The sequence below is a fragment of the Mesitornis unicolor genome, unplaced genomic scaffold (assembly GCF_000695765.1).
Source record: "Mesitornis unicolor isolate BGI_N332 unplaced genomic scaffold, ASM69576v1 scaffold31086, whole genome shotgun sequence".
NCBI lineage: Eukaryota > Metazoa > Chordata > Aves > Mesitornithiformes > Mesitornithidae > Mesitornis > Mesitornis unicolor.
Genome location: NW_010192186.1, coordinates 22,727 through 50,472, shown reverse-complemented (window position 1 = coordinate 50,472; position 27,746 = coordinate 22,727). Strand labels below are relative to the sequence as shown.

General features: G+C 36.1%; 1 protein-coding gene across 1 annotated transcript; it reads left to right on the top strand.

Moving 5' to 3' along the window:
* Nucleotides 1–26,862, top strand: NR2C2 (nuclear receptor subfamily 2, group C, member 2). The gene is made up of 15 exons (XM_010187004.1): nt 1–83; nt 1,362–1,461; nt 10,208–10,318; nt 12,093–12,293; nt 13,255–13,357; nt 14,405–14,584; nt 15,829–15,976; nt 17,634–17,727; nt 18,143–18,276; nt 18,744–18,921; nt 19,917–20,038; nt 20,547–20,686; nt 22,463–22,600; nt 24,059–24,164; nt 26,401–26,862. The coding sequence occupies exons 3-15, from the start codon at nt 10,247–10,249 to the stop codon at nt 26,573–26,575; spliced, it is 1,791 nt and encodes a 596-aa protein (XP_010185306.1). The 5' UTR covers nt 1–83; nt 1,362–1,461; nt 10,208–10,246; the 3' UTR covers nt 26,576–26,862.
* The last annotated feature ends 884 nt before the right edge of the window (nt 26,863–27,746 follow it).

Sequence of the window (27,746 nt, the reverse complement as noted above, 5' to 3'; positions counted from 1 at the left end):
TTCTCTAATGATCTTGCTTCACCATGGCAACCAATATGGAGGTGCTGGCTCAGCAGGTAGTGGAGACTCAGCAGGTGGCTGAGGCTGAGGTGAGTGACAGATGATATCACAACAGTTGGCATATGAGCTTTTGAAATGAACAACATGGGAAGTCCTTTCAGTTTACAATTAAGCATAAATGGAACAGAAAATCTTTATAGAATAGTATTGCTTTACACTTGGGGACAAACAAGAAACCAGTGAAACCAATATGTGGTTTATTTACCCCACTTCATTCTGGTGGCTCCCACACTAGGAATACAAGTAGGAAATGCGACGTGAGCTATAAAGAAACTTGGCCGTATTACGTACTGTTTAAAAAATTACGACAACAAAATTTCTGGTCGTTTGACGATTAGCTTGACCATTTTGGACATGGAAGGTTTGTGCTCATCTCCTGAGTTGGCATCTAAATCAAGAACAGTGCTTGAAGTTTCCTGTTTCACTTATGCGCTATGTTGGATTTACAGCAGGATGATTTATTTAAATTGGGCTTTACATTTTCTGCCTACATGTACGACAAAAAGCACAAAATCTGCTTAAAGCAATATTAAGGGATGTCTTGTCACAATGTATATTCACTGAGGCTTGGATGCTTAACAGCTAAAATGTCTAAATTGGCTCGTGAACGCTGCAACTGCATGTGATCATGGCCATAGAAAATCACCTATTTATCTCCTCTGGTATGCAGAATTCAGTAAAAAAATAAACAAACTAGAATTTTTGTATGCTAAAAGTTATTTGGTTTAATATCATTCAAATTTACTATGATTTATCATGATTACATAATTAAGGGATTTCATCAATAATGAAGGGTAAGTAGGCTAAGACACTTTTATAGACAAGGCCAATTTTCAGACATTACGTTGGGATTTTTTTGACCTGTTGAACTAAGATCACACCTGAATGTTAAAAAATACTTTTAAGTTCAAGAAGAAGCTCTGTATGTGAAGGAAATGTGTGTCATTGTGTTTTCAGAAACGGATTTGAGATCTCCTACTTACAGCAACTTCTTTCTAAAAAATTTGGGGGGTTTTTAGTGTGGAAAATGGCCTGCTGAGTAACCCGGAAATAACGTCTAAGGAGTAGTTTCAAAAAACTCTGGTTTCACACTGAAAAGCAACAAGCAGATTTTTACTTTAGTTTGCTATGCCAGGTATCAGTTTGGCAAGCTACATTTTTTAAAGTGCTTCCAAACAAACTTGGAAATAAAAATCTGCAATGGAAATACTGGCAAACGCTATACTATTTTGGTAGAACTTGAGTGCTGTAATCACATCTAAGGCACATAAAATATGTGACGTTTGTAATTCCTCGTGCAGGAAATGCACCGTGGTTACATAGTGTGATGGTTGTATCTTGCCACCGGAGAGATCGTTCCATCTCAAGAGTGTTTGAAGCTCTGTGATTTCTTCTTGGCCGGTGGGTAAATAGAGGGCTTCATCTCTTTATAGTATTCAGCTTCTTCTTAAATAATATGCCTGTCCACTGCATAATACCATCGAAACTTTGTTCATGGAAGAACAGTTATAAGCAGCTGTCTCATTAAGAATTAGTTAATGCTATGGCCGTGTTAACGTTGAACTATGTCTTTATGAATGGCTGACTACCTGCTATTTGTGTCTTCAGTCAGATACAGGTTTTTTTTACAGTTTTTTTGTACAGGTAAATACATTACTAATTCTTTGGAAGTATGCTAAAATTCTGTATTTGTACTCACTGTTTCTCAGAGAAAATCTAGCGTGAAACTTGGGACTGGCCTTAAAAAATGAGAGACTTTTTCAGAATACAGTATTTTTCATCGATGAAAATTAAATGGGAGAGTCATTAATCTGGCACTGAATTTTAAGTTATGAATGATGAGAGATAAGTTAAGTTGCAAACAGGACAACTTAATGCAAATATTGTCAGTTTTAACTATACCCACATCATTTTTTTTCAACATGATTGCCACATATGCAGGGCATGGGTTTATTGGGAGCTACGATGCCAAACACCAAATCAGATTGTCATGCAAGTAGGCCATGTTTTTCTTTCTTGAGCAATAGTTCGTCAGGTTTGTTTTCCATGAAACTGTGAATGTATCACAGAAGTTACTGAGTGCACTCCAGAATTCTGTATTTTTGTACTTATTCTATTTTTAGGACTTTTAAAATGGTTTAGGACTTTGTAATGGTTTCAAATGGTTTCACTGCTGTTGATTGCTTCTGCTTTATAGCAGTGTATCTTGCTTCATTTTCCCAACTGCATTTCTGAACAGATTGGGTGAGAGTTCCATTTTTAGCGTCTGCAGTTGCTTTTACTTACAGTTCATGGGATTGGAGAACAGAGAGCAGCTAGGGGATTCAGAGGGAATTTCAGCAATTCCTTCTCATCCTGAGTAGCTTTTGAGAAGCATAAAAAATACTTTAGCCTTAATGCAAAAATAGGTAATGCTACTTTTCTCAAGTATTTATTTAGTACTGTCACTGTGCAATGTATCAGTGGCCCAGGCTCAGTCCCAGCAGCAACATACATTTGATTTGCATGTTGTTCAAGAAAAATGTATTTGCTTAAGAAGTGGAGCTGCCTTCCCTGTGCAATCCTTTAGTTTTTCATGCAGAGTTTTTAAACAGAGCTGTTGCTGTGGGGAGGAATAAGGGCTGGTTCCTCTTTCCAACATCTGCTCTGACGTGACCAGGAAGAACTTTCAGTAGTTGCTAAAACTGTCCCCTTCTTGTTCCATGACAGCCAAAAAATTCCCAGTGTATCCTTTGTCAGTGTAGTCTGTGATTTTTTTTTTTTCCTTTTTTTTAGGATGCAAATATGCCAAAAATTGCAGCTTCTTCAATGGCTGCTGCCTTGGTATATCTCATACAAGATGTTGCACTGGTATCCTTTTAGGGCAGTTAACCTGCACATGACTTCTTCCACGGTGGATCTGAATTTTATGTGCCACTCCACAAAAAGTCCCAGTGGTCAGGGCAGTTAATTCCAAAGAGTATCACTGAAACTTTTTAGATATATCTTACATCTGTGAAATAAATATATTTGGACATTTCCAGTCAATACATATATTCTTCATAAAAGCTTACTATTAATTTAATGGATAAAGAGGTTCATCAGGAAAAAATATTTAATATATTTTATATTTCTTGCTCAAGTCTTTGAGATTTTGTGGGTGACTCAGGCAATTGTGACAAAGCTGTTAACTACATCAGTAGTTACTACTGTAGTACTAACTACATTAGTACAGTATATTTGAGAGGTTCTGTATTTTATTTCAGATTTCAATTACTTTGCTAGCTTGTCTAGAAACAAAGCAAGTTTGAGGTTTGTGGTTTTTTTTCTGACTGTATGTTTTTATATCACTTCTGCTTAAGCGTTACAAGGATTCTGCCTTCCCTTTGCAATACACCTATCCCAAACTTTAGAATTGGGAAGTCTACTTCTGAGCAGAGGGTTATGTAGTGAAAAAGTGTTGTTATACTCAGGATTTGGTTTTTGTCCCAGGAAAGACAGCTGTTAATTGGGTATCACAAACATCTTTCCTGAAGGAATTGGACAAATTAAAGCCTACAGTTACAAGGTTATTAAGTGTGGTGTCAGATAATAAGCACAAGGAAAATCCAACTAAAATGTCATTGGGTTTTCTCATGTTTTAGGTATAGTACTTTCCCCAATACTAGATCACAATTAGTTGACCTAACATTTATGTTGTACCTATTCTGTAAATACACTCCTGTAGTTACGGTAATTATGCATCGTTTTTAGAGAGTTGACAGTAGATAATTGTGTTTTCTATCGACTAGACAGCCCAGTTTCAATAGTGAGCATGTCTTCCCCGCTAAGGGTAGGAGTCCTTGAAGTTAATATAAAATACCAGTTCTACTTACAGGTACCTAGGTCGTGCATTGGTTGCATAAGGCTTTATAGTGGAAGTCCAGTGCATTCAAGTTTACTGTTGTAAAACTTGTCAGGTACAGGGTCATTTTTCCCAACGCTTCATGTGCCATAGCTTTAACAAATTTTACTTTCTAACTATTTAATTTAAAAATATTTTCTGTTTTCACCCATTTGTCAGACTTCACTGCAGCCTCATATGAATGTGTTGCTACTGAGTATAAACTAATTAATAATAATAATTAATAAGTTCATGTGTGTCATGAACTTACTGTATGAATTCTAAAACGTATTAAGATGGATTATGCTACTTCATATTTGAGGGTTCCAGGCTAGTTTAGAAAGGCTTATGTTCCTTTAAATACATTATCTTAATGAACCTTAAAGCTAAGGATGCTCCAGAGGGAACATGGTAGATTTTCCTTTCAATTTTGCCGATTTGAAAGTAATTCAAGATACAAGCAAACGCTTCTCTTAGCTTTCATTTTGCTGCTTTACAGTTCAGAGAGTGAGCAGGTTGAGGGGCTTAGGAACAGAGAACAGTGGGAGGGGGAAGCTTGGTAATGTGGGACTATCTTCCCCAGATGAAATTAATATTACTATTAGACAGACTTCTTTAGCAGCTGGCAAAACAGCAGAAACATGTCGATTATGCTTCCTTGGTTACTGGGAATGATAGTGCACTTGACCTTCAGAGAAGCAGGGTCACAGAGAGGGCATTTTAAAACAATACTGGCTGCTTTCTTGATTGGAGTCCTCAGTAATGGAGACTGGATGAAAATGTCTGTGCTCTGACTAAAAGTGACCTCCACGTTTCTCTCGGAATTGTTTTGCCCTCAGAGGTTTGATGAGGAAAAATGTAAATAAGACTGCAGGAAGAATTTGACACTAAGTACTAGAGTCTGTACAGTGTACAGCCAGGGAGCTCCAGGAAGCACAGTGCTAAGTGTATTAAAGCAGATTATTTTTCCCCTGTCTCTCAAAGTAAGTGTATTTAGTGTGTTTTGTATAGGGAGATTAGGGGGTTTTGAGCTATCTTTTACTTAATATGTATTATTTTCTGACTGTCCAAGTCACAGTGTTAGCGGTTACTTTTAAATGGTTGCTGATTAAGCCTGTGTAAAATGTGGCGCACTGAAGTTTTTTGTGATATACAGCCTACTTTGTTTCTTTCCTCAGCTCTTGAAGATGAAGTCTAATTTGAGACAGTTGCCAGTCTTAAAGAAGTTCAAGTGTATTTAATTTTATAAAATCTATTTTAGAACTACAGTGTACAATCATTGACTTTGCAGGACTTGGGTTTTCCACGTACAGCTTCCAAAGCAGTTGCTTTTTTCATGATACAGGTTTCATGGTGTCAAATTTCTTCTGAACAACAGATGAGACTAGTAAATGTTATATTTAATCTTGTATGTGAACCTAGTATAATGCTAAGCTGTATTATCTTCCTGATATGACTACTTGCAAGCCGTTTGCTTTTAGAATACTTTGAATCTATTTATTTGGGAGTCTAATTAATGATAGCTTTATTTGTTCTATAGTGTTTATATATGCTATCTGAAGTTGATCTTGTAAATCTCTGATAGAACTTCTTTAGTGTTGCATATTCTCAGACTACTGTTTGGTTTTTTTTAATAAAAATATCTTTACTTAAGAAGTCAAATTTGATGCAATTAAATGGATGGGACCATAATAAAGCGTCATGTGTTTATCTGTTCTCATCCTTTGTAGATGTGTGACAACGCTCAAGGCAGAAATTTAGCTGTCAAACAAAATGACAGAAGATTTTTTTTTCCCTCACTCTTGTAAACTGTATTTCAAAGAATATGTTCCTTTTTTGCATTTAATTTATTTACCACGGTGGTTGTTCTGCTGGCAACCAAGCTGTTCTTATTCCACTGAGTATTAAGTAGGCAACCCTGACAAGAAGGTAAAATATTGCTTCTCAGAGTCCTACACCATTCTATGTATGCATGTTAATAAGAGTATTAAAAATATATATATTTAGTATAATCTATGCACAGTTGTGCACACTGAAGCACTGATTTGTATTAGGCAATTACTCTCCATTGGTGCACCATATCTTCTCATCCAAGAGAAGACTAAAATATTGTCCATTTTCAGTTTACTAAATAGCATTCTTGAATATTTAAACATGAAAATGACATATCAGCCTATAATGGCAGCTGGTCTCAAACTTAGCCAGCTTTACAGAGAACTCGCTGTTAGACTTAAGGTAACCAACTAGTTGTACGGTAGGATAATGGCGGGGGATTGGACTGGATGGTCTTTAAGGTTTCTTCCAACCTAAACCATTTTATGATTTGAAGTCTGGAGTTGATCAGTAACAATAACCTTTACATGAGGATGTGATCCAGTCTATAAAACGGTTGAAGTGTTTTAAAGCATAAAGCGCTTATTTTCATGTTGATGTAATACCTGGAACAGCTGTTGTATGCTGGGACCCCTTTGCAGCAGGTACTTTACTAACCCAGAAAAAGGAAATGTTTAGTCCCAAAATGTTCACAGAAGAATTTCAGTGAAGTTACCATATATATACTGGTTACCTTTTTTAAACTTGCTATAAATCCTTGAATAACATGGAAAAATAGATCCTTGTATTTATTTCCAAGCTGCCTGCAGTGCATCGTGGTGTGAAGTTTGAAGATGCTTCAGAAAAAGGCTAAGGAATCTATAATTGAAGGTGAAAGACTTGGAAAACAGTTTTAAAATATCTTCTTGCTCTAATTTAGACTTTTTAAAGGGCGGATAGCTTAGATAATAATTTGGCATGGAAGATAAGGAGATCATTGTTCAATGTGTGCTCTAGGAGTCCATGGCAGAGGTTGGACTGGATGATCTTTAAGGTCCCTTCCAACCCAAACCGTTCTGTGATTCTGAGAGTCTTCATTTTGGGATTCTTGAGATTTTTTTCTTGCCTAGGTATCTTGTTTTCTGCTGTTGGATGCTTTGTATCATCCAATAATTAGAAGATTCTGCTATTTCTACATCTCTCTTCTATATTTTCTTCAATTTTTGTGTCCTGTGTATTAAAGGTAATTAGAAATAGTATGTTCAATTTAGCTTTTACTTTTACAATATATGGTACTCATTATGGTACAGGCAATAGGAAAGTAGAACAGTATGGCTTCATTAAGAGCTGTGTATTTTAATACATTTGCTTCCCCAAAGAGACAGCAGTACGTTTGCCTTGCTATCCAAACTGTTTTTTCTTTACAACACAAGTTGGGTTTTTTGTATATTAAACAAGAAAGCTTACAAAATTAAGATTTTTCAATGCAAGCTTAAATAATGAATAAATTGACACTACCCTGTTGTCCAACTATGTAGGCTTTGATAAACAAATCATTCCAAGATTGTTTAAAAGAGGATTTAATAAAAATAATTTTCGAGCTTCCTGGTTTTGGCCACATGCTGCTGCAGATATTAAACTCTGGTTTGATGCTCTCAAATTCCCATATAGAATGCAATTACTATAATCAGTCATACACTAAACACAGTCCTATAGATTCTGTGGGACAATGTAAATGTCTACTTAGGGGGCATTTATGAAAAACCAAATTATTGTTTACAGTCACAGTTTACAAGTATTGTAAATGATACAGTTTACAATATAAAATTATTTTAAATTAACATGTAAAATCTGGTTTAAAATGTAAAATATTTATTTGGCATTGGGCAGACTTCAGTAAAAATCCAGGCTGTTAAGTCATTGTCCTTTGGAAAAGTGTTCAGTAATGTCAGAGTTTTGGCCTATGTGCATTGTTTTCAAGAAGCAGTTATGTGTTAACCTGAGTGTAGAAGAAATCAGTAATGCCATATTCTGTTCAGTCTTTTTATCAAGTGCATCACTGCACTATTTCACTCCAATTGAAACAGATAATCTGTATAAATTTATATCATATTGTAAGAACTTACCATGCTTGTTACTCAGATATGCTGCATGTGTTAAATTTGCTGTCAGCAGTCTTTTAAACGTTATTTTGTTTTTCCATCATATTATATAATAGCTTCAATGTGACTGAAAAAGCGTCCATGTGGCACTGTTGGCTGCGGACAGCAGCGTCACCTCTGGAGCTGCCATAGTCTACTCTAAAATACTGGTGTCTCCTGTGCGCTAAGTGTTGTTCAAATATTTTTGCAACTTTTTTGAAAATACTGGTGAGCGTATGCAGTGTATGGCTACAGAACCAAATTGTCTCCTGTGTTTTGAATTTTCTTACAAGAGTCAAAACATTGAGCCACATCAGGGACTGGTAACTTGTGAAATGCACTGAGAAAGCAGAGCTTTTGTAATGAGTGCAGCACAAATAAGTGTGTGTAATTTTCTTCTAAGTTACTATATTAGAAGTAGCAGAATAGTTTAGCTTTTACTCTATTGAAACCAGACAAAGTGTTCTGGAACTAACCATGTTCTAATTCCTTGAGAACTTCCAGGTTAATTTTGATAGACCTTGTTTTGATTTTGTTTAGCTAAGTCCAGTTTTCTGTGTGCTGAGGTTCCAAACTTAAGAATGGCAAAAATGCATGTGCCAATAGTGGAAAAAAATATATTATAGACATCTACATCTGCAGATACTTCTCTGTGCGAGAGACTGATTTAATAGCTTCAGCTCATGTTTATATCTGAAAAAACCCCAATATTACTAAATAAGCTAGTTTTTGTAGGCATCTGCATATCCTAAGCTTAACAGAAATGGGACTGGATGGCCATGGCGAGTGGCAAGCAGTACCTTTTTACCTGTAAGCTGACTGCGAGGGCTAGAAAACAAGTGCTTTATCTATACTGCATGTACAATTATTAGGAAGGAACCATTAGTACTAAAAGTTGCGTCAATAAATCACAGAATCACAGGATATTAGGAGTTGGAAGGGACCTCAAAAGATCATCCAGTCCAGCCCCTGCCAGAGCAGGATCACCAGACCAGGTCACACAGGAACGTGTCCAAGTGGTTTTGAATGTCTCCACAACCTCTCTGGGCAGCCTGGTCCAGTGCCCTGTAACAGGCTGCCTGTTCCTAGAATGAACAAGAACAGAGTCTGAATATGCACAACTGCAGAATTATGTGTGTAAGGGTACATTGTTAATGCCATATCTCTTCTGTAAACAGAAGATAAAGGCTGTGAAGCCAATGTTATCTTCCATGTTTCCTGTAACGGATTTGCTCTGAAAATAACCATACAAGGGTTGTTTTTCAGGTTTTTCCTAGATATTCAGAACTAGATTTGTGTTATCATTTGGTGCTCTAGAAAGATATGGAATAGAACAAGAAACAGTAGTATTCAGTTGTAGTGCAAAATTTAACCTCTGTCATGCTAGTGAAATCCTCACAAGAATAACAAGAATTAACCACATATGCATGAATACGTGCTCATATATTGGTGATCTGTTGGAGCATAGATTGCAGAAAAAATTCTGCACCTCTGTGAAACAGAAAAAACAGAACCTGAGGGACAGTGAAAAAGGGGAGAGGATATGGGCACACTGAACAACTGGAATTTTAATTTATTCTACTGTCTAAAACATGGATAGCCAGATAACCAGCTATCTTAATTTTAATGTTTTACTTTAAAAATACTGGATTGTTAACTTTGTTCTTAATTCTACTTGAAAAATGAAACTGCTGTTTTCTCCAAGTGAGCTGTATAGACACCACACTTTCAGAAGGCCTCATAGAGGAAGTAAGGTCAGAGATACAAAAACTAAAGGTCGGTTTGGTCAGACAGGAATCCTGTGCGCTCTTCCACCAGATTCCGTGTATCCCATATATGTTCCTGGGGTTGAGGATGCTTAGAAAGCTTTTCTAAACTTGGGCTACCTGAAAATTTAAAAAGTAGTTCATAAAGTACTTTAAAAGTATTAGGTGAACTATTTAACATTATACATTATTGTGCATACAGTGTATTTTGTTTTTACAGAAGGAAAAAGTGAGGCAAACACATAATCAAAAGTTGAAAAAAGTATTTCTACATTTTAGTAAGCTGAAGGATCACATAGTAATGATCTAGTGATTTATTTGTGGCAGGGTGGTTGTGGTTTGGTTTTGTAGTTTTGGTCATCTACCAAAATCATTCTGTTCCTGAAAAAAAATGCCAATATTCTGGTAATTCATTGAAAACAAATCCATGCTGGTCTGATGACTGTAACCTTTCCAGTAAATTTAGATTCAATGCTAAAGGGCCATCTGATCTTTAATAAATATATGTATTTTTTAAAGTGCTGAGTACTGTAACAGTAAATTAGAATTCTGTATGTTGTTTACAGGTGCAGACTGTTCAGACTTCACTATCTGCATCTCCAGTGATGACCAGCCCTTCCCAACGTATCCAGATAATTTCCACAGACTCCTCTGTAGCTTCACCACAACGCATTCAGGTAAAAATCCATTTATTAAGTAACTATTACCTCTTCGGTTTTTTTATTCTTCTTCTCCTCCCACTTAGTTTTATACAAAAGCATGCTAAAGTCTATGGAAGACTTTCCTGCATTTTGTGAGGAGATCATTTTTAGTGCAAACTGAAATTCTGTTTCCTCTCCCAGCATGTAATTGGTGATGACTAGTTGCCATATACAATAATTGTATTGGTGATGTAGTCAGTGAAGAATATTTGGAGAGGATAAACTCGACCTATGTATACAAGTCTCCTGAGCTCTACCCATAGCAAATGGGCAGGCATTTTCAGCAGAACACCCAAGATCATCTCCAAGGGCATTCCTCTCCCTCTCTCTGCCATGTTTAGGAGCCAGCGGGTCGTTGTTACTGATACATTAATGGTATCTTTATATTATCTATCAGAATGTGTGCAGTGACTTCTGCCAGAGTTGAGGATCTTGAACTCCAGGGTGTTTGGAACAGTCCTGGCAATGCAGCCTCCATCACAGGATGGTCTTTTCTTGGGATATGTCTTGGTCAGGGTGGGTAGGCACTACCCTTGTGAACAGCCCTGAAAGCACTTTTGATATCATTTTGATATTGTCATTATACTTACTATACATTATACAGTTTTATCTGTAATGTCATTTTCAAAGATTCAAATTAAGCATGTATAATGACATATGTAATTAGTTTTTCTTATAAATATACATATAATTCACTTCTTATCCGGCCTAATTTTTTTGTCTTGGTTATTTATTGTCATCAGTGTTTATATGTGATCCATGAAAAGTTACACAGAAGTTGCTGTCATTTTTCTTTGTAGACAGCACCAAGATGATGTTCTTAGTTATCAACAACATTTAGCTATGTATTTTATCTAAGATGGTGTTCCTTAAAGTTATGAACAGAAGGTGGAATCAGGCAGCCTTACTGTTTCATATGCTGATTCTCAAGATTCTGTATGATGGAAGGTTTCTATTCTTGATACGGTTGTCTGGTAACATAATCTGTATTTTGCCTGGTACAGTAACCATCTCAATATGTATCAATATTTCATTGCAAGGTAGATGTTCTCACAACATGTATAACTGAAGCATACTGAATATTCAGCAATCATAAGGTAGGTATTTGCATTGAAATTTTTGTTCAATTCTGCAAAATAATCTACCTCCTTATATCACTGATATTTCTGGAAAAAAGCAAAAACAAAAGCAAAAAAACCAACAAACGCCAAAAACCAAACCTACGACTCTATGATGAGGGAGAATACTAGTGTGAGAAAAGGGTATTCGTGCCTCTTCAGAACAAATGCAGGTGAATATCATAGTGGTGTCAATCATAATCCCAGATTAGATTTCACTGTGAATTGTCCCATTAGTTAAGATCTATATGAAAATGATGGAGAGTGAAGAAATCTTGGCAGGGAAAACTGAGGAGCTTGACAACTCCATTTGAACAGTTTAAATGTGATTATAAGATCTCCTTATATCTCTTCATTACTAACAATATCAGACTCACGTTTTTCACAGCTGTCTAGTATTTTTTGTCTATGCAGTAGGTATGTAGATACATATATACGTAGATATTTGGGTTGATTTTATGGTTTTGCACTTATGTAGGTTGCTGCAATCAGTTTGCACCAGTGTGATAAATGTGCAAATAGCAAAATAATAAATATCGAGATCAAAGTATCTTGTCATTCTGAGACAGAATTAAAGGTTTTAAAATGTAAAGTTTCATGTGGCTCATAAAATTCTTCATTATGTTTTACAGATTGTGACAGATCAGCAAACAGGTCAAAAAATCCAAATAGTGACAGCAGTGGACTCAGCTGTGTCTCCAAAGCAACAGTTTATTTTAGCCAGCCCAGATGGAACTGGTGCAGGAAAGGTGATACTGGCAACACCTGAGACATCTAATGCCAAACAGCTTATCTTTACCACCACAGACAACATTGTGCCAGGCAGAATTCAGGTAAATACAGTAACTGAGACAGACCATAGGTTTTTGTTTTTCAGGTTTTTATTTTCAGATTATTTAAGTCTGTAATGACTTTAAGACAAATTGCAATATTTTTCCAAAGATGTAATGACATGGATTAGACCATACTAATTGTAGGCTTTGTTATTCAATCATATATCCTCCTGTCTTCACATTCCTCATGCATTCCATTGCACTCGTCAGCCCTTGTTGTGTGTTCTCATTAAAATTCTGAAGACATAAGCAAATACTTAAGATAGTGCTTGTGAGGAATGCCAGGATTTCAGACAGTCTGTTCAAGATTCACAGATACAGAGAGATGCAACTCACCTGAGCAAACTTACATTCACAATGCAGTGTCAAGGCATTGCAGTAAAAGCTCTTTGGAGCAGAAGCTGTCCTCTATTATAGTTGTTTGTGGGACTTGAGCATAATCTAGGTGAACAAGAGTGTTGCAAAACAAATTATGTAAACAGTAATTTTCTCTAGTGAAATCTGGGGAATACAAGGCCTTCAGAAGATAAACTGTTTCTGCAAGGGATCTCAGCTTCAGGCTGTCCTTACTTCTAATAGCTAGAGGAGGGATAGACAGGAACAGCATCTGAAATATTACCATCCTTGGCTAAAATATAGCAGCTGTGGGAGTAATTGCAAGAAAGGAAGGATACTGTTGACTGCACAAGTGAGGAAACTTATTAGTACTGAACAAATCTAGGAGTTTTATTTGAAATCTTTTTGTCTATGACTGTTTCATCAATCTCACTATTGACAGTCAAAACTCTTTAACTTGCATTTTATACTACTTAGTTTCATCCCATATGTCATGCTTATTCTCAAATTCGGCCACCTCTTCCCAGTTGATACACCAATCCTGCTCTGTAGGCAAAGCTCCTTACTTTCATGTCAGAAGAAATATTGGCTAATTACATCGTTTTGTTCTGGAATTTTGTTTTAGATAGTGACAGACTCTGCTTCGGTGGAACGTTTGCTGGGAAAAGCTGATGTTCAGAGGCCCCAGGTAGTAGAATATTGCGTAGTCTGTGGCGATAAAGCATCAGGTAAGAAAGTCTAGAAAGTAGTATTCAAGAAACTTAATTGAAAGGATGACTGGGATGAAGGGAGGAGGTCTCATGTCTCTTAACTGATTTTAGCCATGCTGATGGCAAAAGCAATTGAATCTAAATTGGGAAAAGCTAACATTATACTTTGTATCTATACACACAGAATACTTAAACTCTGCTTGGAAGAATATTAGTTTGTACTTCAACTGCAGTGTATGATAGATCAGCATGTGTTGAAAGACAAAATGATGATTGAATAGCTCCTAGTAGCTGAAAGAGACTGTTTGAAGCATTTAGTCAAGTTCCCCACAGCTGTGGGGAAACAGCAATAAACGTATCACCTAGAAAAGTCTACCTGCTCCAGGAAAACACTTTTTAGTGCTCCCTAAAAAACTTAAGACTTCCCGTTAAATTTTGGTCTTTTACTATCACAGAAAAAGGCAAGTAGAGATCAAGTGAATCTTCAGTGTTTCAGATCCATGCAGTAACAAGGAGACTATGAGGTAAAATTTATACGTTAGTCAAGGAAGAGGACTGTGCTTTCATGCTACAGAAAGACACCTTTCTGTCTCTGTCTTTCTTTTATCTTTTTAAGTGTTTATGTAATTAAAACGATACCAAGATTGACGTGTATAGGAGTTTAATTAAGATTACATTTCAAATTTTATTGTAAAATTACTTATATTGTGAAATTACTTAAACTCTTAGCCTGTGTTCTTTTAATGTGAGCTATAATCTGTAACATCAGATAGAATTGCACGTGTACTTGTCCAGAATGGGAACTACCACTTCACAGGCTTCTCATTCAGAAATAGGCTTAGCCCTCCTCTCTTCTCTCCACTCTTCTACCAAAAAGCCCTGACAATAGGTAAACAAGAAACACCTTGTAAGACTTGAGCAGTGCTTTCATGGTCCAAAATGATGGTAAGAAGGCAAAATAAATTTAAATGATGACTTTTTACAATGTTTTACTTGCTTGAGATAAATGTTTGTATGCTAAAATACAAGTCATTTCCATCTGAATACAAAATATATGTTTCCTAGGTCGTCACTATGGTGCTGTCAGTTGTGAGGGATGCAAAGGTTTCTTTAAAAGGAGTGTGAGGAAGAATTTGACCTACAGTTGTCGTAGCAACCAGGACTGTATCATCAATAAACACCATCGGAATCGCTGCCAGTTTTGTAGACTTAAGAAATGTCTAGAGATGGGCATGAAAATGGAATGTGAGTGTTAAGTATCCAGTGTGATACTGTGCCTACCAAATAATATGTGGACTACCACTTTTTATTGTGTTCTCTCCATTTCAGTGTATGTTGCTTGAAGGAAACCAAAGCATTCATCAGCTGAAGCATCTACCGTACCTTTCTTTCAACACCATTTTATGTCTGAGCTGCAGTACTGATTTGTTTTGAACTGTCTTATACTGCTCTAGTCTTTGAGGAGCCCAATTATGTTGTTATAAACATACACAGCATGTTTGTAGTACAAAATATTTTAATACTTTTATATGGATGGACATAAATCTGACTTTAATGGTCTGTGTTCAGAATCTGCTTTCCTTCTGTTTTTTTTTTCTTGCTGCTTTTTCATCCAGTGACAGAAAGCAGTTGATGTGGGTTTTTTTTTTTAAATTATTTATTCATTTTATTATCTTAATTTTCAGATGAAAAAGAGGTGCAGTCAAATGTTATGCCAAACTATAGAGGAGTTCATAAAGTTTAGTGACTTAGATTACAGATAACTTTCTGTAATCATTTTTTGAAATACCGTGATATTATAAAGATGCATTTTACACTTCCTTTAAAATTACAAAGTTATTGTTTCTTACTATTTTTATTAAAAGATTTACCACACTTGTTTGGCATACTGGGGACTGAGCTTATTTTCTTCCAGTTATCAAGTAGAAATATTCTGAATTCTGGAGAAGTTAGTTTTGGTACACTGTTCCCTAACTGTTTGGAATAAATAGATGTGAGTGATTTGCATATCATGCAGAGACTCGTCTCCCAGGGCGTTAACCTGCATCTCTCACAACTTGCCTGTCTTGACTTTTTCTGGGTTTGTTCTGGGTTTGCATTGTTTTGAATCACCCAGACTATGATGATATCTAACATGTAGGTATAGCTTTACCTGTAAAATATAAATAAATAAACTATTTTAAACCACATTTTTCAGAATGTTCCATCTTATTAAATGCCAGTGAAATAGCAAGCTTTGACTCCAGTTCAGTGGCACTTACAGCAAAGGATTGATCTGACTTTCTTAATTAGAAATGTGCATAATCACAGGTGTAGTAAAATTGGAGCCTGTTTCTTCAGTCTTCATATTAAATTTGAAGTTTTGCACTGAGCTGATACACCATCATAACTGTGTAAACTGAAATCCAGCTGTGAGAATTCTAGTTTCTTTTTGTATTTTACAGTTGAATTATTTCCTTTCAAATCTGCATGTTTCTATTTTTATTTAGCCGTTCAAAGTGAAAGAAAGCCTTTTGATGTGCAACGTGAAAAACCAACAAACTGTGCAGCTTCCACTGAAAAAATCTATATCAGAAAAGATCTGCGAAGCCCTCTAATAGCAACTCCAACGTTTGTGGCAGATAAAGACGGGACACGGTGAGTGCCTCAGTTTAATGGGTCTTGTTTAAGGCTGTTTGTGCATATTACTCTGCAGCCACACTCTAGTCTCTCCTCCCTCCTCCCCGCCCCTGCTCTGAAGAGCTGGACAGAAAAGAACTGCAACTCACAGATCTTCTGTTTCGATTACCCAGACCAACCTGGATTGTTCTGCTTCTCATGAAAGTTCTTGTCTGAGTACAGCTGAGTGGTTTTTAGTCCAGAGCTGGCTCTTGCCCAGCCAGGTCAAAGCACAGGCAGGGCAAATACATATTTGAGCAAAAAGCATGTAGGTTTACTCTGTGGTGCATTCAGGTCAGCACTTCTCTGAAATGAAATCTGCAAATGGCACACTCAGTCTTCCTTCTTGTGAAGACAGTAGTAAAAGAGATTGCAGTGACTGCAAATTCAGACCCCAAGAGACCTGTTTCAACAACAGCAAAATGGCAGCAGCTTTCTTTTACTGTATGGAAGATATCCTGAGATGGTTCCCATGCTCTCAGTTGTCTCCGTAGGCAGTGGGTGTGGAAATGCATATCATAATAAACAGAGGCAAGATTTGCCTTTTTCTGAGTAGAATAAAAAAAACCCTCTAGCTTAAATACCACATTTTTAAAACTGTAGGCTCAGTTAGTTTATGAATTGGGTAATAACCACCTAGAGGTACTGGATCTGCATATTCAGTTTTTTATAAGTATGTATTCTATACGTATTCTTAGTTGAACAAATGACACTGCAGTAAGGAAGAATTTTGGCTGCAAATTTCTCGAACAATTGTTTTTCAGTGTTCTCGTTTAAAAGTCAGATTGTTCAAAAATACTGCTCTCAGACATGTTTGCTTCTTTGAGATTTCCTCGTGCTACAGATCCTTACAGCCCTATAGACAATATTATAGTCATTAAGTGTAACTTTCTATTATTTATGTAGGATTCCAATTTGCATAACACATGATGATTTGCTGCCTGTGGGAGTTCACAATGTTAGTTGTTAGTCTCAGACTCCTTGAACTGTAAATTCCCTGTAGCCTGAACCTGTCGTGCGTGTGTTTGTAGTGGGTTATGCAGACTTGGAGTGTTACATAAGTGACAAATAAATTCATCCTTGCTGACTGCAAAGACTTCCCACTGTCTTCCTGAGTTAGATACAGCAAAAGGAAAGGATGTTTGGTCAAAAAGTAGCAGTAATAGAGGCAGCAGAGATTTTATGCAGACCTTGATTACTGTATTGTGGAATGTAAAATATATTTTCTTGACATAACTTTTTTTCAGTGCTGTCCATTGTCTAACTTGAAAGGCACAGTTATGCCTTCCTCCAAAGTCTAATGCATAACTCTAGAGGTGCTAAGTGACTTCTGAGACCATGAGAAGACAACAGCTTTCCTTAAAACAGAATAAACCAGCATAAAAAACAAATGAGAGGATATCTGTTTGGGAAGTTGTCATTGCTTTTGCACAGGAAAGGAAAACATATTACAGTCTTCTGAGCTACTTCTTGGAAACTATTTCAGACAGACTTAAGCCCTGATGAATAAACTGAGGTTCATTAAATTGGTAATTTAAAAATTGGTAATCCCTTTTATTCTGACATAAATTGTTACACATTGTTCTGATTACTGTAAAATACTATTGACTGTCAGTTGCCATATGCTTTTGAACAGGTCAGCAGGCCTTCTTGATCCAGGAATGCTTGTGAATATTCAGCAGCCTTTGATCAGGGATGATGGTACAGTCCTCCTAGCTGCTGACTCCAAGGTATCACTCTTTCAGTTAAGTTCTGAACATGTATATATTTATTTGTTCAGATTACTTTAGTTATGTACACAGACACAAATAATTCTTGCTCTTGAGAAGATAAGGTTGGGGTAAGCCTGAAGATCTGTATGAATGGAGGTAATCAGTTTATCAACAGGAACATGATTTCCTTTCATGAGCGTATTTCTGCAAAAGGTCAGCCACAGGTAGTTCCCCACATGTGTCAGCCAGGACTGGGATTGATGATTGCAGTGTGCTGTAAAGATCACTGTGAGCCATTGTTCTTCCTGCAGATGTTCAGGAGGAAGGAAAAGGTACATAAGGGAAAAAGGGCACAAAGATTAAAAATGAGAAAAAATTATGTATGATACATTGCCTGTAATGTTGATTTACTAGTATGGTTCTTCCATTTTAGGCTGAAACAAGCCAAGGTGCTTTAGGAACACTAGCAAATGTTGTAACATCTCTTGCTAATCTCAGTGAGTCACTAAATAATGGAGATACTTCTGAAGTTCAACAAGAAGAGCAATCTGCAAGTGAGATTACGCGGTATGCATTCATATTTGCATCTTATTTAGCAATTTGTATTCTGTCTGGTGTATACTTACAGTCTTTCATTGAAGTAATTTGGCATTGTGACACCAAACACGTTAGAGATTGCCCCCTACTTTGAAACACAAAAGCAATTGTGAATAGTATGTGCAAGAGACCTCTTTACTAGTACAGATACTACCATAAAACTGTTGGAGCTGGGCTTACAGTAGTAAAAAGTTTCCACCTTACAGGAGAGATCTTTCTCCAGCAATATATGGACAGATCTTTTTATTAATGTCTGAGCAGTACAACGAGGCCAGGTTGTAATGAAAAGTCTGACACTGTGTCTTAGCATAAACAGTTCCTGTATATGTTACCTCTGAGTGGGAATACTTTATCGTGTTCAATTTGACCACTACTCTGAATTTAAGGTGCAAGGAACCACTCTCCATTGATTATTACTTTTTATTTTTTTCTTTCAGAGCATTTGATACTTTGGCTAAAGCACTTAATACCACAGATGGTACAGCAGCTCATAACTTGGCAGATGGGATGGATCCTACAGGAGGAGCGAATATCCATGTAATCAGTAGAGATCAGTCAACACCAATTATTGAAGTGGAAGGACCCCTACTTACAGATACACATGTCACATTTAAGGTATGCCCTTCTTTAAATGTCTTACGAAACAAACTAACACTTAAGACATAACCCAAAATTCGTTTACTGTGTTTTCGTTATTCTTCTATTTAATTTTGGCAGTATAATCTAACATAACCCCTGCTGTTGCAAAGCTTCTAATACAGTTTTCATTCTTATATGCTGTATTTAAAGAGTATAGGTGTTATTTCATAGGAGTTTTTCATAGGCAGAAGGATGCTTTAAAATGTATTTCACTTTTTAGTGATGTTGATAATCATGTTCCATATCATCCATATGATGTCTTGCTTAGTTCATTTGTAACTCTAGATAGTGTAAAACTTTCATCTAAAAGGCTCCTTCATATGAAGAGGGGTTACAGTGCCTTCTTAGATGCTTATGGTTAGACCGCTGAAAAATGTCTTGCATTTTAGAGATGCTTCAGCTTCAATTGAATATAAACACATACATACATGTGTTGATAAACAGTGTGCAAACAACAATAAGGGTGTTCATCTTGCTGTAATCAAATTGCACTGTCTCAAGAAATACAAAGATTACTGCAATAAGTAATACTTAATGTAGTCAAACATTTATTGTAACCTTATTCCTGTTCTATGATTGTAGATTCCTATTACATGCCTTACCCATTTTAGACATCTAGAGTTTAGATTTTATTTTGCTTTTCAAAAAGCTTTGAAGTATCTTTTATAGCACTGTGATGCTAGTCAACACTCCACAGAGCAGTGAAATTCACAGATTTAATTATTAATTAATATTAAAAATTTTGCATTTGAGTGCTCTCTCACATAATCTCTTGTCCCCTATTCCCACTTTGCATTCCTTGCCAGTAGCAAATTATTTAGTACAGTTTTCCTTTGACAAACTCTTGTCACATAGTTCCTTGTGACAGACTTTGAGAGTAGTTTCAGTGTTTTCGCTGGTTATTTCATTGATAATAAAATTTGTTTTATGTTTAAACTGTATATATTGTACCATACTTCTGTTTTTTGCAGCTGACAATGCCCAGTCCAATGCCAGAGTACCTTAATGTACACTACATCTGTGAGTCAGCATCACGACTGCTTTTCCTCTCTATGCACTGGGCTAGGTCCATACCTGCGTTTCAAGCTCTTGGGTAAATGGACATACTCTGTTGAACGGTTTGCGTACTAATGAATTTAAACACTGATCTGAACTCTTTTCAGCTATTTTGAATTTTTAAATGATGATGACATTTAATTTTTAATGAATACTTCTAAATGTGTGAAGACTATGCAATATTCTCCTTTTTGAAGAATAAAATAGAAGATGGCAAAGGAGGGGATAACTACAATATCTGATGTTACTGCGGTTACCGAAGCTAAAGCCGAATCAAAAGCAAGCATTTAATTTGTAGAAATGTATCTTGGTAAAGAACTGGTGAGCACCGTTTTACAGATAACATGAAATGGTTTCCTGTAGTCAGCCTATCACTACTTGCTTTTTGAAATACTTGTAATATGCTAATATAGGCCTCTTAGTCAAGTGGTTTGCAGTACATTAATCCCTGTTATTAGTTGTCATAATTAACATAACTACATGTAGGGTAATGCCAACCTGACACAAAAACTGCCTACAGTTGTTTGATTTTCTGTTGTTTATAGACAGGACTGTAACACGAGCCTTGTGCGCGCCTGCTGGAACGAGCTCTTTACTTTAGGCCTGGCGCAGTGCGCACAGGTGATGAGTCTGTCTACAATCCTCGCAGCTATTGTCAACCATCTCCAGAACAGCATACAGGAAGGTATGTCCTCAGTGTGTGATTCTTACATGTCTTCGGTCCTGTCAGCACTACAGCACGTGTGTAACATTTTCCAGGAGGTGCTTCCTAATCGGTGACAGAATCATTCCCCAGGATCCAGGGGAAGGAGAAACCTTCTCTTCCATGATTAACTTTCCTCTGGTGCTCTACAACTTTTGTTGCACTGACCTCACAGAGATCTCTGTGGGATAGAAGTGTCCACAGAAGAAATGAGAATAAGGCTGGAGGACCTATTCCTCTGTCTTCTACATCTGACTTGCAGTACAGTGAAAGACCAGTAGATCCTGAAGTTTGGTGTGCTCACAGACCTTTCCTCCCATACAGATGTAGGGGGTTTTTTTCCCTCTTAGAATAATGTCGTCTTCCAAATCACATCAGAATTTTTTTCCTTCCAGAACTTCCTTTCACCTCTTTGGGGTGTAAAACTATGGCATTTGCCAAGTATCAAAACATGAATATTCCTGCAAGTATAATGGTTTTAAATACTGCTATGATGCAGTAATAATTAATGTATTTTGAAGTATCCTCTGAAGCATTAAACGTCCTGTTTTCCAAAGTGAAGAAATTTCAGAACTTTATCTAGGAAGCATATTGGTGATGTGGCTATTCAGAAACTCTGGAATTCAAGTTCACTTTTCCTGAGTATTTCTGCACCACCATATCCCACTTAATATAGAAATAAAAACATTATGTCACATCTGTCTTGATCCATCTTGAGTAACTAAAAACTCATATCACAATGCGTGTGTTTTAGAAATGTAGATTATGCTTTCATTCTTACTTCAAGACATTGTGCAAAAAATATTTTTCTGTTCAATTTTTTTATTGCGGTTTCAGAAAATATGTAAAATAGTCACAAATTGCGTCAAAGATTCAGTTGAAGGCACATGGGTCTAAGCAATCATATGCGCTACTAGCTGTACAGACAAAGGTACAATATTTAAGTTTTAATGATATGAAATATTAGCGTTAGAGATCACGACTGGAATAAAGTTATTCTAGTGAGTTTCTCAAGAAAAAGTTTTATTCCTTCTAAATTGACTTACCTCTGAAGTTTGATAATAGAAATTATATATTCAAAGATTTGTCTTAATGTAATCTCTAAGGTTTTAATTCTGCACAATCAAAGAGAAGTTATATTTGCCAAAATCTCTCCCTGCCTAGCTAAGCAGCTAATACCACTCAATTGTAACTTATCCACAAATAATACAAGATTTTTTTTTTAAATCAACATCTTAAGAAGGAATATGAAGCCAACATAAGTGACGAGATGTTTCAAATGATGGAAGAATCTGTGTACATGTATGTGAGTGAACTTACCCCATTGGAAGGAAAAAAACATTATTTAAGTGAAGATTTATAAAGTTGAATTCAAAATTAGGATTGCATGATAGCATTTGTTTTGTGCAGTTTGTTCCCAGAATCAATCTATCCATCTGTAGAATAATTGACCGTAACTTGAGAGTCTCTGCTCAGAACTGTACATCACTGGAGTAAGACTGGCGTTGCAGATTATGCTGTACTGGCAAAATTATGCGAAAGAGTTAATGTTCGGTTTGCTGTCCCTGTGTCTGACTCAGCTTTATAAATCTTCACTTCCATAATCATTCAGGCTATCCTTATATTTTAAGTGGTTTTAAGATAGCAAATGACATAAAAGACTTTAAAATGTCACTTCACTTGTTTTATAAAGGATATTGCTTAATATATCAGATGTACTTGAGCTCAAATAAAATAGTAAGCAATATCTTTTTGTAGATAAACTTTCTGGAGACAGAATAAAGCAAGTCATGGAACATATCTGGAAGCTTCAGGAATTCTGTAACAGCATGGCCAAGCTTGATATTGATGGATATGAATATGCATACCTTAAAGCTATAGTCCTCTTTAGCCCTGGTAAGGAATTTAGTAACCATATATTTTTTAAATAATAAGCATTCATATGTTAATGTTTTGGCAGTTTTTAAAATGAAACTAATGTCTTGAGATGAGACTAATCTGTTAAGTTGCAGATAAAATGATTGTTCTATAATGATTTATCACAAGCAGTATGTGTTTTAAAAAATAACTTTGGAGCAATATACCTATGTTATTTACAGTTCCAACATGTCAGGTATTTCCTATACACCCACCTTAGAAGACTAGACTATCGCTTATCTTCTGCTGAGAATCTGAGTAGTAAGTTATCTAGGATGTGTACTAGCAATATCAGTAAAGTAAATGGCAGGAAGGATTAGAGGAAATGCGTTCTTACAGTAACAAAAAGAAATTGGCTTCGGTTTTAATATTTTTTAATACACTCATGAGAGAGATCACTAAAATATGAGCAGGAATCCTACTGTATTTTATATGGAACTTCCAGAAAGTCTCCAAAATTAAATGTAAACAGGCTGTCTTCCATTTGTTACCAAAAAATGACAGCTAACAACTAAAGCATGATCAACTGTGTTTATGAGAGATGAGGATTTACTCACAGAATACACTTAAGATTTTTTGGAATTATAAAGTAAGGATATTGAAGAAGTGACAGTCTCTTCAGCAAAGGTGGAGAAGTGTTTCTAGGACACAGAAAGGTTAATTCAAAACTGCCAACAGGCTGAGTGAAAGGAAAACTCTTGCTCAGAAATGTAAATTATTTACTTTAATTCAAAGGTGTTCGCCACTTTTTCTTTGTATTTTGTTAAATTCAAGTAGTATCTTGTTATCAGGGGTTTGGGGTGGGGTTTTTTTGTTTATTTGTTTTTTTTCACTGATATTGTTCTCTTTGTGATAAAGCTTTCTTTAATTAGAAGGTATTTGTGTCCTGAAATTTGCTTTTGAGGGTTTTTATTCAAACTGGAGAAGCACGATACTCTCCAAACTCGAGCTAGCTCTGTCCCATTTCAGGGGAAGAGCAGTTGGAACACAACACTGAAGTATTTCTGGGTTTCTTTTCTGATAATGATGAGCTAAGCCAGCTGGAGTTAAAACAGGAGACGGACTTCAGAAGGGCAATAAATCGATCTGTCGAAACAGTCAACATAGCTAGTTGAAATGACAGAAGAGAACACATTTTAAAAAGCACGGTTAGCAACATAAACTGGGGGTGTTGTTGCCTCGTACGTACCTACAGACTTAATCTTCTTCATCTTTCTTGTGGCTGTGCGCAGCTACAGAGAGAAAAGCAAGCAAGCTAATTCTGAAGCCAGGAAGCAAATGTTCAGTTGAGTGGTTTCCTTTATACAGCTAACATGTGAAACATCATAACACAAGAGAAATACTTAAATGAAATAAGATGTGAGAATCTTATATATACATATATTTCACAATGTATAGGGAAACAAATCGACATACAGAAATGTTTTGTTTCTTTAGATCACCCTGGTCTGACCAGTTCAACTCAAATAGAAAAATTCCAGGAGAAGGCACAGATGGAATTGCAGGACTATGTACAAAAAACCTATCCAGAAGATACTTATAGGTATTTATTGTCTATAGTACCCAGAGTAATGTTGTGGGCCATAGCAGGCAAAAGTACAAAATCAAATTATTGATGTAAAAATTTCCTTTTTGACATCTGTTCTTCTTTGGCTATTGATGAGGAAAAGAAGTAGGTTTGTTTAAAGATAGAAGCAAGAGTAGCTGTCTAGCTTCTTCCATGTAATTTAAACATGAGAACCTTTCTTTTTTTTCTTTTTTTTTCTTTTTTTTTTAGTTTTGACATTGCCATGTTTAGAAAGGTAAGCAGACTTCCTTTGTTAGAAGTCTCAGTAGCTGTCTCCTTTTTTAAGTTAATTTTCAAAGAGGCTTTGAGATAATAAAAGGTGATTATTCTATTTTAAATGTTTGTCAAGTTACATATGCAGAAAAGTATTAAAACTGTTAGTTTATAAACCTTGGAACAATAAGGATTACATGTGGGGAACAGTAATCAACTTTTAAGCTTCTGTTTATAAGAAATTCCCACATCCTACTTATTTTCTCCTTTATTCTTTGTTTTTGGTTTTTTTTAATTTCCAAGGGCTTCTCTTTGAAAGTATCTAACTTGTTTTTTTATCTCTCAACTGTTCCTGTTTCTTACCTGATAGAAATAATTATCATATTTTCTAATCATCTTAATCAAAACTATTTTAAGTTTCATGAACACAATGATTCTCTGTACTACAAGGGAAATTCTAGCTTCTGTCTAGCAATGTATCTTAGAACATATTCTCTTTTACTGTGAAACATATCCCCATATAAAGAAGCATGCAATCCCATACATTTGAGCAAGGGTAGTGTAACTTCAGAAAAACAACAAAAAAGCCACAGAAAAAAAAAAGCTTGTAAAAGAGAGAGCTTCTCCCATCTCAGAAGCTGCACTGATCTTACAGACTTAGCGGTGTGTGGGGCAACAGCAAGGGCATCAGGATTCCCAGTTTAAGTGAAGATGGGATTCTCTACTTCAGAAACATCCTCAAATCCCACACACTTCTTCTGTATACAATTCAATTATTTTGCTTTGATGTGTGAGAGCTGGATATCTGCCATAAAAAGAAATATAGAATTTGTTCCATATACTTCTCTTAATAGTGGGTCAGGAAAGAAAACCAGAGTGTTTCATATATTGTATCGTAGAAGGGGTTGGGTTGGAAGGGACCTTAAAGATCATCCAGTCCAACCCCTGCCATGGGCAGGGGCAATGTCCTTTGTTTCAGCCGATACTGTCTGTATCCCCATGTTCACCCATAGATAAGTTTAGTGTACAAATCTGATTATTTCTGAGCAACTGAATGCTGGCATAAATTGAGATAGAAGCACAAGTGTTCCAGTTTTCACAAAAACAGCAGCATAGCTTGAATCACTTTGCTGATTTCCCCTAAAGTTTGCAAGATATGGTATATTAGCAGAATGGACCTTATATATATTCTTCATAGATACTCAAGCATTTTCTAGAGGCCTCTGTTCAGTGCTGCTTAAGGTTTGCTCTTACATGGCTCTGGTTCCGAAAAATTACTTATTTTGTCATTTGTGATGTACATCTGCCACATAAACACGGCAGATCTGCTTTCATCACTGTCCTAAATTTCAAATGCATTTAAAGTCCAGAAATTCAGTATGGCCACTTCATTATATTGGATGTCTGTTAACATCCTGGTACATAAAAACGCACAGTATTTGTCAATGTGTATGATTAACAGCACATCCCTCCAAATTCCTTTTCTCATCAGAAGCAGATCCTCTTATTTCCTTTTATACATATCCAGTCCCATTCTTGCTATCTGGTTTGTCATTAAGTTGCTAGGCAACTGAGGACCATGCTGGTTATGGTTTAAATTTTAATTAAGCATTTTGCTCTTAAAAAAGTGGAAATGTTCTCACTAGTCAGTATGACTATTACCATTTTCAGCATTGTCCTGAACTGCGAAGTTCTTCCTGAGCTGGGAATATGAAAAGCAGAGCAGGAGAACTGTGTGACTCTAGAAACACATTGTATCCACAAAGGGCGTCATTACGTCCTTTTCACTGGAAAACCACAAAGAAAGATGGTGGCTTTTCCTTTCACTTTCAGGATAGAAAATATACCATACTTTTTATAGTAGCTTAATTAGATTTAATTGCCTCTTGACTCCCATTCATGAGTTATGGTAATAATAAAAGCAGATCCAGCTCTTTAGTCACAAAGTATTTTAAACTGGTATTATACGTGTTTATAATTCACTGAACTTCTCTTTCAGGCTAGCCCGGATTCTGGTTCGCCTGCCAGCACTCAGGCTGATGAGCTCTAGCATTACCGAGGAGCTGTTTTTTACTGGTCTCATTGGAAATGTTCCCATTGACAGCATAATCCCCTACATTCTCAAAATGGAAACAGCAGAATATAATGGTCAAATAACTGGCACGTCTGTGTAGTGGGAACAGCACGATTTGATGGATCAAAGTAATTTCACAAAAACATACAATTACAAAGTTTAAAAGGATAGCATTTTGGTATGTACAAATATTTCCAACTTGTTATCAGTTTCCTGTTGGATTTCTCCTTGTCCATTTGCTGACGTTGACAAAACTCAAGCAGCTGTTAGAAGACCTGCTATAGGACCTTTTCTCCACAAGGAATATTTTTTTATGCCTTTCATTTAAAAGGCTATAGATTACTGAACATACTTTTCACATGCTTTGTATTTAGAAATTATCAGTGGTTAAAAAGAGTTTTATAATACCAGAGGTTAGTAATAAAATTACTTTAAAGTGAAAAGAACAGTATGTTTATATTTAAGAATATCCTTGGAATTAATATCTAATAAATGCCAGGGTATAATACTAGCACTTTGTAAGCACTTCTTGTCAAAGCGGCGACGTCATCAACATCCTGCTTATGAGTATGGAAAATGAAAAAAATTGCATATGTCCTTAGTCAAAATGCTTGTGATTTCTGTGAAAATGCAGAATGCTACCAGAGACAATCATTTATTCTACAAAAAGTCACTTGCTCTTGTGTTATGTATGAAATATTAATGTGGAGTCTTGAGTCAGTTATCCACATTACATGAAACTGTACTATGTTAAATTAGCACAGTTGTAATTCACTGTACGATGCAGTCATAGTGACTACTGCGTGCTACAGGAATTGCCCAAAGTAAGAGAAGAAATGTTTCTTGCCACGGTAACGATGAAATATCCAAGTTCCTTAAAGTTTCTATTCAGACCAACACATTCGGTACAAATGTTATTCTAAGAATAACAATTTCCCCACAATTTTGATTGTGGGGAAAATCAGTCATTAACTGGAAGAACAGCCATTTTCAAGTGGAGCTGTGTAATGCTCTTTGAGTATGCTCTTTGTATTTCAAATTTATCCCTTCTCACTGTACTCCTAAAAACCCTGATCATCAAGCCAAAGGTACAGTTTAAAATGTTAAATGTGCAGAACCTCTGGCTGTCTGCAAGAGCATGTTACAAAGCTCTTACTTTACTTCTCTCCACTTACCTCCCTTTCCCTGTCTGAGCATTCCCAGTGTTGCAGTGCTCTCAACCTTCCTATGACTCAGTTTGAAACTGAAATATAGTTAGGATTTACATTCAA